Here is a 15,830-nt window from a genome sequence, read left to right as displayed (position 1 = left end):
ACGTGTTTAAAAGAAAATTTCCAAACAGCAAAATAAACTCATTAACACTGAGTCATCAGGATTGAGCTTGGGCCTGAGAACCAAGGGATCACGGTTCCATTCGCAGTCAGTGCACATGCTTGGGTTGCAGGCCAGTTCCCAGCAGGGGACGCACGAGAGGCAATCATACATTGAGATTTATATTTCTCTCCTTCCCCTCAAAGATAAATAAAAAAATGAAGTAAAATATTTAAATAAAAAATACTAAACCGTCAATTTCAAAACATGAAAATTAAATCATTTAAATGGTTGTTATGAACCATAGCATCAGCGAAATAAAGTAAAAACATGTTGAAGACAAGTTTTTCATGTGGAACAAAACTCACACTGTTCAAAAGAGTAACAATGGAATGACAAGTAATTTAGTAAGGGTACTAAGACGTAGAAGGGACATTTCCCTTAACTACCAAAACTTGATTCGTTTAAATTATGGCAACTTGGAGTGCATCAAAACTGGCTAGAAAACAAAATCCCAACCTTGGTTGTCCACATGCAAACCGTCGGCCTCCTGCATGCAGCGTTGGCTGAAGATCACTGTCCATCTGCCCTCAACACTGTCCACACCCCTCTGACATGCAAAGTCCCTCTTCTCCCGTCTACCCTGCTCACATCCTCAGATATACAGGGGTGACATCACGGGTATCCCCGTGTCTTGTAGCCAGTGTTTGTTGAAAATAAAATTATATAATGATCTAGTGAAATCAGCAGACTTAATCCCAACATAAATGCTGTTACTGACGCAACCTCACGAGATTGAACTGAAGGCCCAGGATTTCGATGTTCTCAATTCTGACAGGAATCTCTGTAAGCAGGGTATATGTGTGAATGGTTAACATTTTCACTATTACAACTTTGCATCCATGGCAATTTAGGGTGTTCAGCAATCCATTAAGAACCAGGAAAAACAGAGAATGGGGGTGACTGGAGATTCAAGAATAAAGAATAAAAACGGCTTTCCTTAAGGAAATAGACTTTAAAATTTAAGTTACCTCTCATCCCTAAATTTAGCTCACCATGGTCATGAAATCCATGTATTGTGAAAACACATCACCATGTAAAATGGTCAACTTGACCTCCACAGGAAAGGAGTACAAAATGACTCATGAGAAAAAGGACAAAGGAAGCGATGACATCATTCTGCCTTACTGTATCATGCAGTTCATCTCAGGACCTGTACATCACAGGGCAACTCAATGACCCCAAGTCCCTGGCCCAAACATGCTGGGATCCCTCCCTCACTAAAGTTCTCAAGTTTCTGGAGAGTATATACCTTCAAGTGATTAAACTGCATAAAAAAAGTAAAGCTCTGCCCTAGCTGGTGTAGCTCATTGGATTGTGCATGGGCCTGCGAACCAGACAGCTGCAGTTCGATTCCCAGTTGGGGCACATGCCTGGGTTGCAAGCCGGTTCCCAGTGGGCAATGCATGGGAGGCAGTCATACATTGATATTTCTCTCCTTTTTTCCTTCTCTTCCCCTCTAAAAATAAGATCTTTTTTTAAAAAAGTAAAGCTTAAGTCAGAGAATAACATGGTCAGACTTGGCCAATACATGAGACATCATGGAAAAATGGTTACACATTAGTGCTGAACTGGATCAAGAAGACGACCAGAATCTCCACCAAAAAACACCCTTTAAAAATTGGGAAAAAAAAATAATTGGAGAAAAATACAAGCACATGGAAAATCTTCATCCACAAAGCAATGCCAGTTAAAACTACAAAATTTATGCTTTTGTGGATCAGTTTATTCATCAAAACAACAGTAGTCAAGATACCAAACATGGTTCTGAGTAACTAGCTCACTGGTAATCCTTTACGGCACTCACAGCGCTGTATGATGCTGTTAGAAAACTGTGTAAACAAAACACTTAAGTCACAGTAACATTCACACCCTGCAGCGCAAAATGAATGCGCCCTTACTCTAGTTGTAATGTAGCAAATACATCTTAAAAGTATAAAACATCTTCAACAGCACAACACACTAGCAAAAAATACACAAATATAGGAGAGCAATGTAAATCATGAATGGACTAGCACCTATTCATCATAAATGATAAATTACTAGAACTATGTAATAAAATGAAAATCATTAACACTCATTTAAGTAGAACAGAAAATAACTCGTTTAAAAACAAGATTACAACTACCAAACATTCTCTTATCAACAGAAAATGAGAAAAATTTCAACCTCATACTGTGGTTGAAACATGGGTAAACAGTTTTGGGGTTTTTTTTTTCCACTTTTTTTCTGCTATCACTACCAGGCTTTCAATTTTAATAATAAAAAAATGTCTTTTCAGCCCTGGCTGGTGTAGCTCAGTGGATTGAGTGCGAGCCTGTGAACCAGAGTATCGGGGTTCGATTCCCAGTCAGGGCACATGCCTGGGTTGCAGGCCAGTTCCCAGCAGGGGACGCATAAGAGGCAACCATACATTGGTATTTCTCTCCCACTCTTTCTCCTTCCCTTCCCCTTTCTTGAGAAATAAATATTTTTAAAATGTCTTTCAAAACTACCTATCTCCATGTCTGTGCTGACTTGAACATGACTCTCAGGCACGACCCCTTCCTCAGGACCCCAGCTCTGCCCTGGAATGCTAACCCCTCTGTTGACTGCATCCTGCAGTGTTTACCACCCCTACCAGGCTTCGCCTGGGTGTTCTCATCTTTGCATGTGGTTTTCTAAAGACGGATCAGCTAACTTTCCCTATAAAAGGTAATGTTTTAGGTTTTGTCTTCCACTCAACCTATCACCATATTTTCAATACAGCCATCGACCATATGCAAATTAATGGGCATGACTATGTGCCAGTCAGCTTTTAGTTACGAGATCTGGCAGTGAGTGGTGAGATCTTTACCTCCCCCGCTCTGAAATAATCCTAGCAACTAGTATCATTTACATAAAACTAGCACTTGAGAATAAAAAAATTACTCGGTCCTACTTGCATGAATAGGTACATTTTGAAAACCTATGAATTTACCTAGTACGATTCAAATAACGTTATACTTAGGAACTTATGTGGCCTGTATGAAGGAACCAAAGAAATTTCTGTTAAAAACTTATGAACACTTAGGCTTTAAGAATGTCCTTTTTCTCTTGGAATAAATTTGGGCTATGAACAGATTCCACTGAAATCAATTTCACTCTTATACTCAAGTCTAAGGCAATCACTGAAAAATGCTGGAAAAAAATTGGCAGGGTGGGTTTTTCTTTTTAAAAATTTCTCCTTTTGTTTTCCAACTCAAAATGGTGGCCATAAACAGGACTAGTTAATTTGAGTTCAGAAACATTTAAGAATACACATAAAGGAAATCCAGAAGAAAACTGAGTCATAACCCTTTCCTTTCTGTCTCAGTTTCAAAAGCATATTAACCCCTTTGGATTTAAAAGCAAACCATTAAATCAGAATTTAACTATGAACAGTTTTTTCCTAAAAAATGTAAGCAACACAAAGACAGACTGCAAATAAATCTACAGCACAGTGAAAAATCATCAAGTCTTTATTACGTTGTCAGCTGATTGAAATACAGTGATGAAAACAAAAAGTGAGAAAAGACACACCAAAAAAGGAATAATTAGTAAATAAGCATGTGTAAATATTGAGCTTTTTATTTGCTAATGAATGTAATGGGAACTTGTAATTCAGAGGGCATAAGTTAAAGTAACACAAAAGAAAGTGCTTTTATCTCGCACTCCATTTTTCAAGGCAACAAAGATGAACTAATAAATAATACTTTGTATAAATTTAGAAAAATATATCAAATGTTGGTATTTCTTGATTAGCACGTGTGGACATCTGAGGAAATAACTTTCACGCAATGCAATTGTGTGCTATCCGCAGAAAAAAATAAAGTGTCGTACCAAAGAAAATTCTAAAACATTCATTAGCAGGGTATTTAGCAGCCATTCATAGTGATTTTTCATACCAAGTTGAAATCAATATAAATTAAATATGAAAACTACCTAAAAGGCATGCAGCACAATGAGATGGAATACAAGAAACACGACAAAGGTGTCATTGTAAGAGCACTAAGGTCCCGCCTTTCACTGTTCTAGACTTCCTGTGAAGGGTTTATGGCATGAGGCTTTTAATAAAAAGTCTTTTACCTCCCAAAACCCTATTCTTTAAAGATTTCTGTACTCCTGATCATGGCTGCATCAACTCTAACCTGGGTTTTTGCTTGGAATCAGCTACCTGGGATGTCCCAAGACTGCTTTAACCACCTCTCGGTGTCTCAGCTAGGAAAGCCTGCCTCAGTTCCGCCTGGAAGTCCACCACAGGTACTTGCTGTTGCTGCTGCTGGGAGCGCCGTGGGTACAGCTGACACCTATGGCAAGAGCACAACACAAAAGCATGAAAGGCACTTGCCCGCACCTTTCAGGTAACATTGAAAGCAAGCAGAGACCCTTACATGTAAAGGGCCCAGTTAGGGTTTAAGTGCAGCATCACCTAATACAGACTCTCTAACGGAAGATGGGAGTCTCTTCACACAGGAAACCAAGGGATACTTACCCACCTCGGGGATACTACCAACCAAGCAGAAAACAAAACCTATTTCCTGGGGCTCACAGGAAATAGCCCCAGTAGCCCCACACCCACCGTTTCCTTCCTGATCTCCTCATCTGGAGCAAGTCTAATTAATCCCTAGTGAGGGCTGTGGGCATTTGCTAATGCTGCAACAGAGGTTCCAGGGTGAGTGCTACTCAGGTTTTCAAGCTAAGTTAACCAACCATCTATTAGCAGGAAATTCCAGGGAAAAGACCTCAACACATCCGTATGAGCCAGTAATCTGGCACTGAAGCTCATCGGAGGATAGGAAAGAGATGCTGCTGACAAGATGAGCTTGAAAAAAATAACTTGTTAGCAAGTCTGACCTTGGTGGTAAGTACATACATACACGCATAAAAATATTCTATCGCATTTAAGTTGCAATGAAGTGTTTTCTATTACTTTCTGTAGTTTCTAAATGCTTCTAACACATTAGATAATAAAGAATTAGGCTGGACTTTGTCTATGGTTCCTGGAAAATAAGCTTTAAAGCCATGAATTTTCCAGGCTGGCCAGACAGCTCAGTGGATTAGAGTAGCATCCCTATAGCCAACATAAGGGGTTTAATCCCCATTCATGGCACACAGAAGCAGCACTCAATGAATGTACCAACATCAGTAAGTGAAACAAACTGATGTTTCTTTTTCTGCCTCTCTAAAACAAAAATATCAATAGAATAAAAATGGTTTAAAAAAGAAACCTATGAATTTACTGAATGATGAGAGTGTCTTTGTTATTCATGGCAGCTGCCACACACACAGTTAATGGAAACAAGGTGATGGGAGTGGTCCAGTCCACAAAGAGCAACCAAGAGGTTCTAGGGCTGGGGCTGAGCCCACATTCCTTGGAAGGGACCGGCCTGAAACTGCAGGTCCTCCTATGCAGGGACTATGCTCTTCCCCTATTGAGTCTAAGCCTGCACCTAACCTACTCTAGGAAGGAAGGGTCAGAAATGTGTTACTCCAGCAATCTCAGTTCCAACCCTTTCATTCCTAAATAGAAAACTCTCTGGAACCCACAAGGTTCTGAACACTGTTATGGCCTTCCCTCCTCCCCCTCCATTTTCTTCTTGAAATTCTTATTTCAGTAAACCTCTTGTATTTAGCTGGAAACCCAACTGTAGACTAAGGTTAAGACTGAGAAAACCAGACTCATTTCCTATAGCATTTAGTTTATAAAATGCAAAGTATACATTTAGAAAGACATTTAAAGGGAAGGCATAAGAGATTCACAAAAATTTCCAGCCCCAATTTTTATTTCTCTCAAACTCACAATACATCAGGAAATAGAGAAGACATTACCCAAGCCCAAAGAATAAGAGCTGATTAATTGGGTGTTTTATGTACTGGCAGACAATACACCATCAACTCCAGGGAGTATCAATGAGCTTCTAACTGGTGTTACTCTTGGTCTGTGAGGGTTTTTGTGTACATATTGCTTTGAGTTTGGTTTGATGCCACGTAGGATAAAGGCTCTAAAAAAAAAAACCAGTATGATAGAAACTTTACCCACTAACAAAAATGCTCCCCCATAAGATACCCCCACCCATTCCTCCCACAACAATCTATAAGCCATCTCAAAGCCATTTTCAGAGATTTTGGGAGGGAGATGGCTCTTTTCAAAACTCTGAGGTTGCTGAAGACTATAAGGTAAATGCTAGTACAATGTTAAAAAAAATGACAGGCAAATAGTAAAAAAACCAATTATATAAATAATTCAATTTTGCTTTTTTTTGGAGTGGGATACTAATATTAGTCTTCTGAACTGGTACCTAGGCAATTCCTCAGTAATACTGATTCCTAGTACCTATGGTTTGGGAAAAGATAGGATGAGGATGAAAATGCACACTCAAACTATAATTAGTAAGTATCTCTAAATCCTGAGGATGCTGAGCATGCACACCATTAGGGAGAGTTCTGAGAACATCAACACTGCTTACACATTCCTGTAACTACTCTTAACACTGTTTCCACAATTGAAACCTCTCCTCAGATCCTTCCTCCAAATTAGCACCCTGTATTAATACTACAGACTGTAGTCAAGGAAATGAAGTTATTTCTTCTTCCTGAAACCAACAAAAGGTTTTCCCACACGTGCACAGGAGGCCATACCTAAAACAGCCTGAAACAAGATGTAATGACATCACCTGTTCACACTGACCCTGCATAGTATCAAGGATCTAACAAAATGTAACAAACAGGATGGCATCTTCACTCATCAACAAAAGATCTCCTCCAATGGACCCTCCTACAGTACCTCTCCTACAATAACTATCTCAAGGTATTTGTAGAGATTAGGGGCACTGGCACCTTTTAAAACTCTGAAGTTACAGCCCTGGCTGGTGTGGCTCAGTGGACTGAATGCCCACCTGCAAACTGAAAGGTTGCAGTTTTGATCCCGAGTCAGGGCATGTGCCTGGGTTGTGGGCTGGGTCCCCAATAGGGGGTGCATGAAAAGTAACCACACAGATGTTTCTCTTTCTTCCCCTCTCTAAAAATAAATAAAATACTTAAAAATTGAATAAGTTACAAAAGGCTAGAAAAAAAGACATTATCCTTATGAAAGAAAACAGGCAAATATACTATATTGCAAAGAATAAATTATGTAAAATATTCATAAAAATACTATTTTTGAAATTTCTAAAATAAAAATATAATGAAGAGTACACTAAGGAATGTAAACAAGGTAAACACAGAACAATGGGGCAATCTTTAGTCTCATCAGTAATTTAAAATGTGCAAGTATATATACCCCTACCTCCCTTTCACTATGCCAATTGGACTTGTGTGTTTACTGGCCATTCAAGTCAGACAAAGGAACTATTCTTTTAAAACAAACAAACTGCCCTAGCTGGTGTAGGTCAGTGGATTGAGCGCGGGCCTGCGAACGAGACAATCGCGGTTCGATTCCCAGTCATGGCACATGCCTGGGTTGCAGACCAGTTCCCTGCAGGCCAGTTCCCAGCAGGGGACGCACAAAAGGCAACGATACATTGATGTTTCTCTCCCTCTCTCCTTCCCTTCCCCTCTAAAGATAAATAAATAAAATATTTTTTAAAAGTCTAATTTAAAAAAGTAAATAAAAATAAAACAAACAAACTGGTTGGTTGTTTTGTATTATGTCAGAGGAAACAAGTTGAAAGGAAAAAAATGTGCAAATAAATGTTCTAAGTCTTCATATATGAACAAAAGAATACACAAGTTATGTATTTTCATCATTTAAAAAAAGATTTGAGGAAAACACAAATATTAACAAATTTTTAAATTGACTTCTCTTACCTTCATTGTTTTTAACTGTGAAGAAAAATAATCTAAAAATAAGTATACTTACCAATTATGTTATTACACCATCTAGACACTGCAATTTGTAAAATAAGGGGGATTTATATGCACTGACTTCGAAAGACCAAAGGCACAGTTACACAAAAGTCTCGTATGTAGAAATCTCTAGATGTAAAAACAATCACAAATGCTGCCCCTTTGTGTCTGGGGTGGGGGCATGTGCTGATGCAGGAATGCAGAGAAGTGTGCCAGGGACAGGGGTCAGAGTACCCGAGAATCACCTGGGAATGGACCAGACTGGTGGAAAGTAGATATACTCCCTTGAGTATATGAGTATATATACCTCAAAATTACATTTTAGAGACTTTATGAAAAAAAGCTAGCTACTGTTATGATCTATTAGGATGAAAAAAATTCTTCAATGTATATTCTATATGTATTATTGAAAGTATTCATATGGTGTCAATTAAAATCTCCCTTCAGAAATTCTAAACATTATAGTGTATACGTGAGCGTGTTTCTGGAAAGTATGCAGCCACATCATATGAAAAATATTACACGGAAGATACAAGTTACAAGAAACACTGTAAGCCTCAGACCCCTTTCAAGGTAGGCATCTTGGAACCTTACACAGTTCTCCTAGCATCTCTTCCACTGTTGGAAACACTGAAATCCTGTGTTGGAATAGCCATTTATCTGCCCCATCATATTTTTCTGAATCCCATCGACAATATGAAATTTTTTCCCTTTCAAAGGTGATTTTAGCTTTGGGAAAAAGCCAAAAGATGCACGGTGCCAAATCTGGGCAGTATGGGGGTGAGTCACATGCCTGACTTCATGTTTCACTGAAAAACTCGGTAGAAGTCACGATGCTTGACTGAGCACGTTGTGATTTAGTTGCCAATCACCAGTTGCCCATAGCTGCAGCTGTTTTTGTCATATTCAATCTCTCAACCAATTAAGAACATTGAAGTAGTACCTCTTATTGTTTGGCCTGAAGGAACATACTAATAATGGACAATACCCACCCAATCAAGCACCAGTTAACCTGATCTAGATCTTATTGTGACACTGCCACGCCTTCTTTGAGCGCAAGAACCAAGTGACTTGCGTTAGGATGGCTAGGCCTTTGTTTCCAGATTATGGTCACACACCCACATTCACCTCCAGTTATGACCTTCTTGAGAAAATATGGTTCATTAGTAGCAATGTGAATCAAGTCCTTCTAGTCACTTTGAATCAAGTCACTTTGAACATTCTCAAGTGTTCTGCTTGCTGCAGGCTTTCCAGCAGCTTTCCAGAATGTGGATCCCTTTCAATAGATTCCCGACTATCTCTGAAGTGTGTGCTACTCTTTTTTATGCTGTACTCATGGTATCATCCCCAAAAGCTTTCTGAATCATCCAAAATTTCCAGGCAATGTTCAAGCTTAATGCAAAATGTGGTGCAGGGTTGTTGCTCTACTCAGTCATTTAGAATGTGACAGCCACACAGTACAATGCTCACTGAACTACATATACCACCTCCACTGACTAGTACAGTAGGTCACCACTGTTTACCCATGTCCATTCCATTCCACTCTCCTTGGCTGCCAGGTTACACCGATGTTGTGCAAACAGTTCTCACGTTAACAATGGCTGGGATTTTCTGGACAGACCTTGTTTTTACTACACAAAGGAGAAAATACTTATATATTTCAAATTTTAACTAGATAAAGGTACTAACAAGAAAGTTTAAATATTGCAGAGCAAGCATGTATAAATTAACACCTATTCAATGAACACAGCATTTTATATGCACAGAAACTTATCTAGTAAGCAGTAATATACATGTTAACATAATAAAGCAGACTTTACCATAAGTATGTTGAACACATAATTTTATAAAGATAAAAGCTAAAATTTTACCCATGTGTGTAAAAAAGAAAATACATTTCACCAAAATTTTAGTAGGAATTTGGACAAAATAATTATGGAGAATTTCACTGTTTTTAACGCTACATCTTCTGTATTATGTGGATGCATCCTGGCCCCTCACTGCCCAGGGTACTTTGTCCTAAAGGAGGAAGGACTGCAATCTAAAGTGGTTCTCAACCCACACAGCACTCACTCTTGGTTGCTCAGGGAGGCCGTCCTCCTACGTTTCACCTGGACTTCCACCTCAGGGATGTGCTGTTCTGTGGTCCTTCTTAAAGGTAAGCGGTCCCTAGAGTAGAAAAAGGCATTTGTTTGATACAATTCATCAGTTTATAAAACTACAATTTACTTGAAGGTTATAGTTAGAGCTATATTTGACACAATGGAATTTTTTTATTTTAATCATTCAAGTAGTTTTCTTCTACTCCCATCCCAGCTCACCCCCCTGCCAGTGCTCCCCACCTCCCTCCCATTTCCACCCCTTAGTTTTTGTCTGTGTGTCCTTCATATACCTGTTCCTGTAAACCCTTCTTCCCCTGAAGTTGAATTTTTAAAAACATCCACAATTTAATTAAAACATGGTACAGTGATATTTGTCCATTATTTCTCAATGAAACTAGGAAAAAGGTAAATTAAAATATTACCAAGTCTTTGTCTTCCAGTAACCAGGTTCTAGCCTAACACCACCCCCCCATTAGAAGCTCCTTAACATAAAAAAAATTAGGAGAAAAATATCAGAAAATTAAGCAAAAATAAAATAATGTTTCTGTTTTTATTCACATGTAGCTATAAGTCTATATATAAATATACAGAAGTACCTAAGTACCTGTGGAAAAAATAGCTAAGTTAATTGGAAAAATAATTTTAAAATATTAGGTTTTTTTATATAGTTGAAAAAAAGCATAAAGTTTAAATTATAAAACATCTACTTCAGCAGTCTTCTGTGCAATCGCTTTCTTAGGATTTGCACAAAAAAAGGTGAAAAATAAAATAAATAAAAGGGATGCGCAAGCAAAAAAAAACAAAAAAGAAACAAAGGAAAAGAAAGGAATCCCAGCTGGCGCCATGTTAGGTGGCGCGAACGGCTCACAAAATGGCCGCCCCAGAGGCCAGAGCGGGAGTCTGCCCCCTGAGCCATTCCCGTCAGAAACCCAGAAGCCCCTCGTAAAACTTAACTGTGAAGATGCTAATTCAGACAGGACAGAAAGCAAAGCATTTTACAAAAGTCAAGAAAGGTAGAACTCAGGTTTTAAGTTCTTTATAAAATTCTTGGTAGATTGCGCAAAGTAACCCAGATTGCCAATAACCCCAAATAAATTGTATTATTGCTTAAAAAACTACAATGGTCGAATCAAGCAATATCAAAGATTAAAAAAATCATGTACAATCATGTCTAAATAAGTCTTTAATTTTTTAGAAAATGGTTCCTCCTTACACATGACACCTGTTAAATGTAACCAGATTTTACCATAAGTAAAACAAGTGTTCTTTGCTTCAAAGTACACTATTAAGAAAGTGGAAAAAACCCCCCAGCAGAATGGAGAAAAATATTTGCAGTTAATAGAACTGATGAAAATCTAGTATCCCACCCTGGCTAGTGTAGCTCAGTGGGGATTGAGCGCGGGCCTGCGAACAAAGAATTGGGGTTCGATTCCCAGTCAGGGCACGTGCCTGGGTTGCAGGCCAGTTCCCAGCAGGGGATGCACAACAGGCAACATTACATTGATATTTCTCTTTCTCCTTCCCTTCCCCTCTAAAGGTCAATAAATAAAATCTTAAAAAAAAACACCAAAAAAAGAGAAAATCTAGTATCCCTAATATGTACTTACAAAGAAACAAAAATTTAAAAAGGGTAAAGGACTCGTACAGACTGCTTTCCAAAAGATGTACAAATTTCCATCAACACAAAAAGATGCTCCAGAGCATAATCACTGGAGAAATGCCAACCAAAACTACAAAATACACCACTTCACACCTCAGGAAGAGGAAATGGAGCAATTGGCAGTGGTAATGTAAACTGAAATGCTGAGTGGGTAGTTAATATTTAACCCACTAACTCCACACCTACTAGATGGAATGATATATAAGAAGTATATACCTGAGTATGAATGTGCCTAGCAGTATTATTCACAACAGCCAAAACATAGAAATATCACTAAGTACATCAACTGACTAATAAATGAAGTGTAGTACTGTATATCCATCCATGTAAAGTCACTCAGCTCTTAGAGGAAGAAAGGACTGTTTCATAGTTTTGAATACAGGGTGGGCAAAAAGTACATGTTCAGTTGTAATACAGATAAATAATAAATAAGAATAAGTTGTTTCAGGTACTCAGAACTGTATCCTACTTTTGCCCACTCCATATACTTCTTAATACATTATATTAGTACAATAAAAATGGGCTATCATGGACCACTGCTAGTCACAGACCAGTGTTATTCAAATAACAGAACACCATTTCCAAAAAAAAACCTTCAGTTCCTTTACCCATTCATATCAGTTGCTCAGTATGCATAGGTCTGCATTCAACTAAGAAAAAAGAACCAGAGTTTCATAAGAAAATCAATTTTAACATACTTTTTAGTTATAATACCTGAGTATTTTCATTTTAAAAATATTGAAATGTGTTCTAAATATATACACATGCATTTGTAATCCTAACTGCATTCACTACTCAGAAACCAACATTTCAGAAAGTTAGTAATTTAAAGGAAAAATTTTTTTCATGTACATAACGTTTCTTTATCACTTCATCAAGAAAACTAATCAGGCAATACACCAAATAGCAAAGTTATAAGATCACACGATGGTTTTCCTAATTGTCTAATATTCTACGAAATAGTTAATATTCCTTACACCCCCCCAAAAAAGTCTTAATATTCAATTACTAAAATATCAAAATTACAAAGAGACCTGGTTGGTGTGGCTCAGTAGATTGTGTCCTGCCCTGTGATTGAGTGAAGTCCCCGGTAGGGGGCAGGCGAGAGGCAACCACATACTGATGTTTCCCTCCCTTTCTCCCTCCCTTCCCCCCTCGCTCTAAAAATAAAAATCTTTTTAAAAATTAAAAAGAAAGACAATGTGAGCTATACCCAGTCTACACATTCTCCCACAAACATGAGAAAATCAGTTTTTCCAAAACAAAGCATGTGGAGTCACCCAAGAGAATCTGGGCCAGCAGCATTCATGAACTAGAAGACAAAGGACCTTCCCCGCCAATCTTACGGATCTGTGAGGGAGGCTCAGCCACACTTACTCAGCTTTCAGTGACAGAATAAAAGATTACTGTAAAAAGGCCTTGATATCCTCAGTAAAATTTGTTAAAAATCTATGCACATTAAGGAAGATGGAAGGGGGGAACATAGTTAAGTGTAATCTATGGGGAAATATTTCTGAAATAAAAACACTGAGGCCACGGAGACCAAGACAATACAGGATAAATCCCGAATTAACTAGGCAGCGCCCGCCTTGAACAAGGTAAAATGGCGGACCCGCTTTTCGCTGGCCTCTGAAAGGCCCAGGGCACACAAGCGACTGCAGAATGCAACTAGGGGAAAAAAAGGTGCAAGTCAAAAGCACGAGAAGATTCCACAGTTCTGCTGTTTTTCAATCTTCTCGCAAAGAAACAATTTCGCAACTAATCTCTCCAAGATCTCGGCTTATTTTTGTTTTAATTACGTTCCCACTGAGCACAGCCATATATTCTGGGTATGATGGATGAGAAAAGAGAAACACTTCCAGATCTTGCAACCCACCTCGCACTAAATCCTTAAAAACTGCACCTCCCCAATCAAAACGGTGGGATACACAACAGAAGTTACTTGGCTAATTATCTTTTCTCAGCAAGTTTTTATAATACCTCCAGCTTCAAAACCAATAGGTCATTAATTTAAAAATCCAATTACGGACAAGTACCAATTCCAGAATCCCACGTACAACCACCGACCTGTAGCCTTCTGTCCACTTTCCTGATTCTCTGCTCCTCTTCTTCGGCCCTCTTCCCAATTTCATAAAACAGAATAAAGGTGATTACCATAAACAAATACCCCAAAATTAAAAAACTAGACCCTCTCAAAGGTAACACCTTTGTGCGATCTCGAAATCTGTAAAGCGCAAATATTTGTAAAAGGATATAAAAAAGCAGTTATCTAAAGAATTACCGAATCCACTCTGAATAGAGAACAATTAGCTTGCTTGTAATACAACCCAAAGAAAACCTACAAAAAATGGAAAAAAGGCCTTTTTCTGAAGAGTCAGAAAAACAAGTTAAAGTCGCTTGTACCAGTGATGGAGGCTGCGTTAGCGCCACTGGACAGCCTTCCCCTTTCCCAGCCTCCTGGCCCCACCTCTCCCCTGGCGGGCCCCATAAGTAGGAGGCGCCCCTGCGCAAAGCCGCGGCCTCACTCCTTCCGCTCTCCCCCAACCACTGTGGGGAGGGGCAGCTGAGTAGCTGCAGCTCAACAAAGGAGGGGCGGAACATGTGACACAGGTGAGGGGGAATAGCTGCTGCCGCCTCCAGGTAGATGCTGTGCACACCCCTCCCCAGCGTGCGCCCCCACTGCAGCGACTGCGCCTGCGCGGCCCGACCCCACGCCCACCACCACTGCAACTTGGAGGGGAGGGGGCGGTGGCCCGAACGGGCCCGCCTCCGCAGGCTGCACTGCACCAGGGGGCGATGGCGGCAAGCATTCTTGCCGCGCAGGGGTGCGTGCTGCCCCTCCCCCACTGCGGCACTGCGAATGGGGGCGGCGGCCCCCTGCCCGCGCCTGCGCACCCCGCATGGCTGCGGCAGCGGCCATCTTGGGAGAGTTGCACAAAGGCTGTGCTAAGACCCGGGCCCGCGTGCGGGCAGCCGGGCAACCAGCCAGCCCGCCCGCCCGCCCGCCCGCCCGCCCGCCCGCCCGCCCCCCACACCTCATATTTCGAAGACGGCAGGAGACTTGCCGCAAGGATGCATCCCAACCCCGGCGCGTACTCGCCACACATTTAGCGAGCGATGCAAGCCCTTTACTTAATCTTGCACCCGAGTACAAAGCAAGGGATGCAAAGGAACAAAAACGTAGGGTGTGAACGTTAGTGCAGCCATCCCTTCAGCCAAGGGTGGGGCACAGAACACCTACAGCATACTAAACCCGACTGCCACTCGTCACAGACGATCGAATATGCCTTTCTTCCAAATGACATCAGCAAATCACAGAATGTGCCCCTGCAGACCCTGCCGCCGCCGCCCTGCCCTCAGGCGCCTCCGCCACCAACGAGGCGAACACCGCACCGAGCCCCCACCGTACTTCCCCACCATCACTGCCACCTGGGTCACACCGCCAGTCACATTCACATTTGCCATGCCATCCCATTCCCTACACCACCACCAGAGCCGTTTCTCTACTTCCCACTCCCACCACAGCCACCACGGTCAACCTTGTGCCATCCGTAAATCTCCACGGTGTCCACCGCAGATCCACAAACCACTGGCGAGGTTACCCGCTCACGACCAATTTCATTGTTAACACCCCATGCTCCGCCCCCTCACACCACCAAGAACGTCCCACCCTATAGCCCCCTCCCCACCAATGCCGATGCCCCCGCCCACCCCGCGCCATACCATTCCGCCTGACGCAGCGAAGCCGTCCGCCATCGCTGTGAACCCCCCCCACGACCATGGCCTCAAGGACAAAGGGCCACCCTGCTAACGACTACATTGGAAGCATCAGGGTGGTGCAGACGGGCCAGAACACCGCATAACGCGGACAGGGCACAGTCTGCACGCCCAGCCAAGCCCCGCGCGTCCTAAGGCGTCCTTTGTGGCTCTCCAGAACAAAGGCTCTGAGGTTCCACACTCCCCTTATACCCAACATGCTCCAGGTTCTGCGACACTGGAGTATCAGTTGTAACCACAACTGTCCCCCAGGCACGGTGAGGGGAGCTGCCCGCACCGCTGACCTGGCCCTCTCCATCGCGCCACTGCCGCTCCTCACACCACGTCAGGCATCGCCGGCGGCCGCTCCAGACTGAGCTGGCCCCCGCAGCCGCAGCGCCAACTAATCA

At 41.3% G+C, this 15,830-nt stretch overlaps 1 protein-coding gene across 2 annotated transcripts in view; it reads right to left on the bottom strand.

The window, feature by feature from the left end:
* Nucleotides 1-15,830, bottom strand: part of SNURF (SNRPN upstream open reading frame) — a 16,869-nt gene extending 1,039 nt beyond the window's left edge. Inside the window, exons 1-3 of one of the 2 annotated variants that reach the window (XM_037132725.2) lie at nt 15,726-15,830; nt 9,976-10,071; nt 4,232-4,364 (exon numbers count right to left, since the gene is read on the bottom strand). In XM_037132725.2, coding sequence (XP_036988620.1) covers nt 4,253-4,364; nt 9,976-10,071; nt 15,726-15,739 — 222 coding nt within the window. In that variant the 5' untranslated portion in view covers nt 15,740-15,830 and the 3' untranslated portion in view covers nt 4,232-4,252. Of the gene's footprint in view, nt 1-3,518; nt 4,365-9,975; nt 10,072-13,731; nt 13,927-15,725 lie in introns of those variants that run through there. The other variant, XM_037132723.2, reaches the window with a different exon arrangement.

The sequence above is a fragment of the Artibeus jamaicensis genome, unplaced genomic scaffold (genome assembly GCF_021234435.1).
Source record: "Artibeus jamaicensis isolate MK-2021 breed Jamaican fruit bat unplaced genomic scaffold, CSHL_Jam_final scaffold_612, whole genome shotgun sequence".
Taxonomy (NCBI): domain Eukaryota; kingdom Metazoa; phylum Chordata; class Mammalia; order Chiroptera; family Phyllostomidae; genus Artibeus; species Artibeus jamaicensis.
The sequence above is the reverse complement of the archived record's forward strand: the minus strand, read 5'-3'. Positions and strand labels throughout refer to the sequence as shown.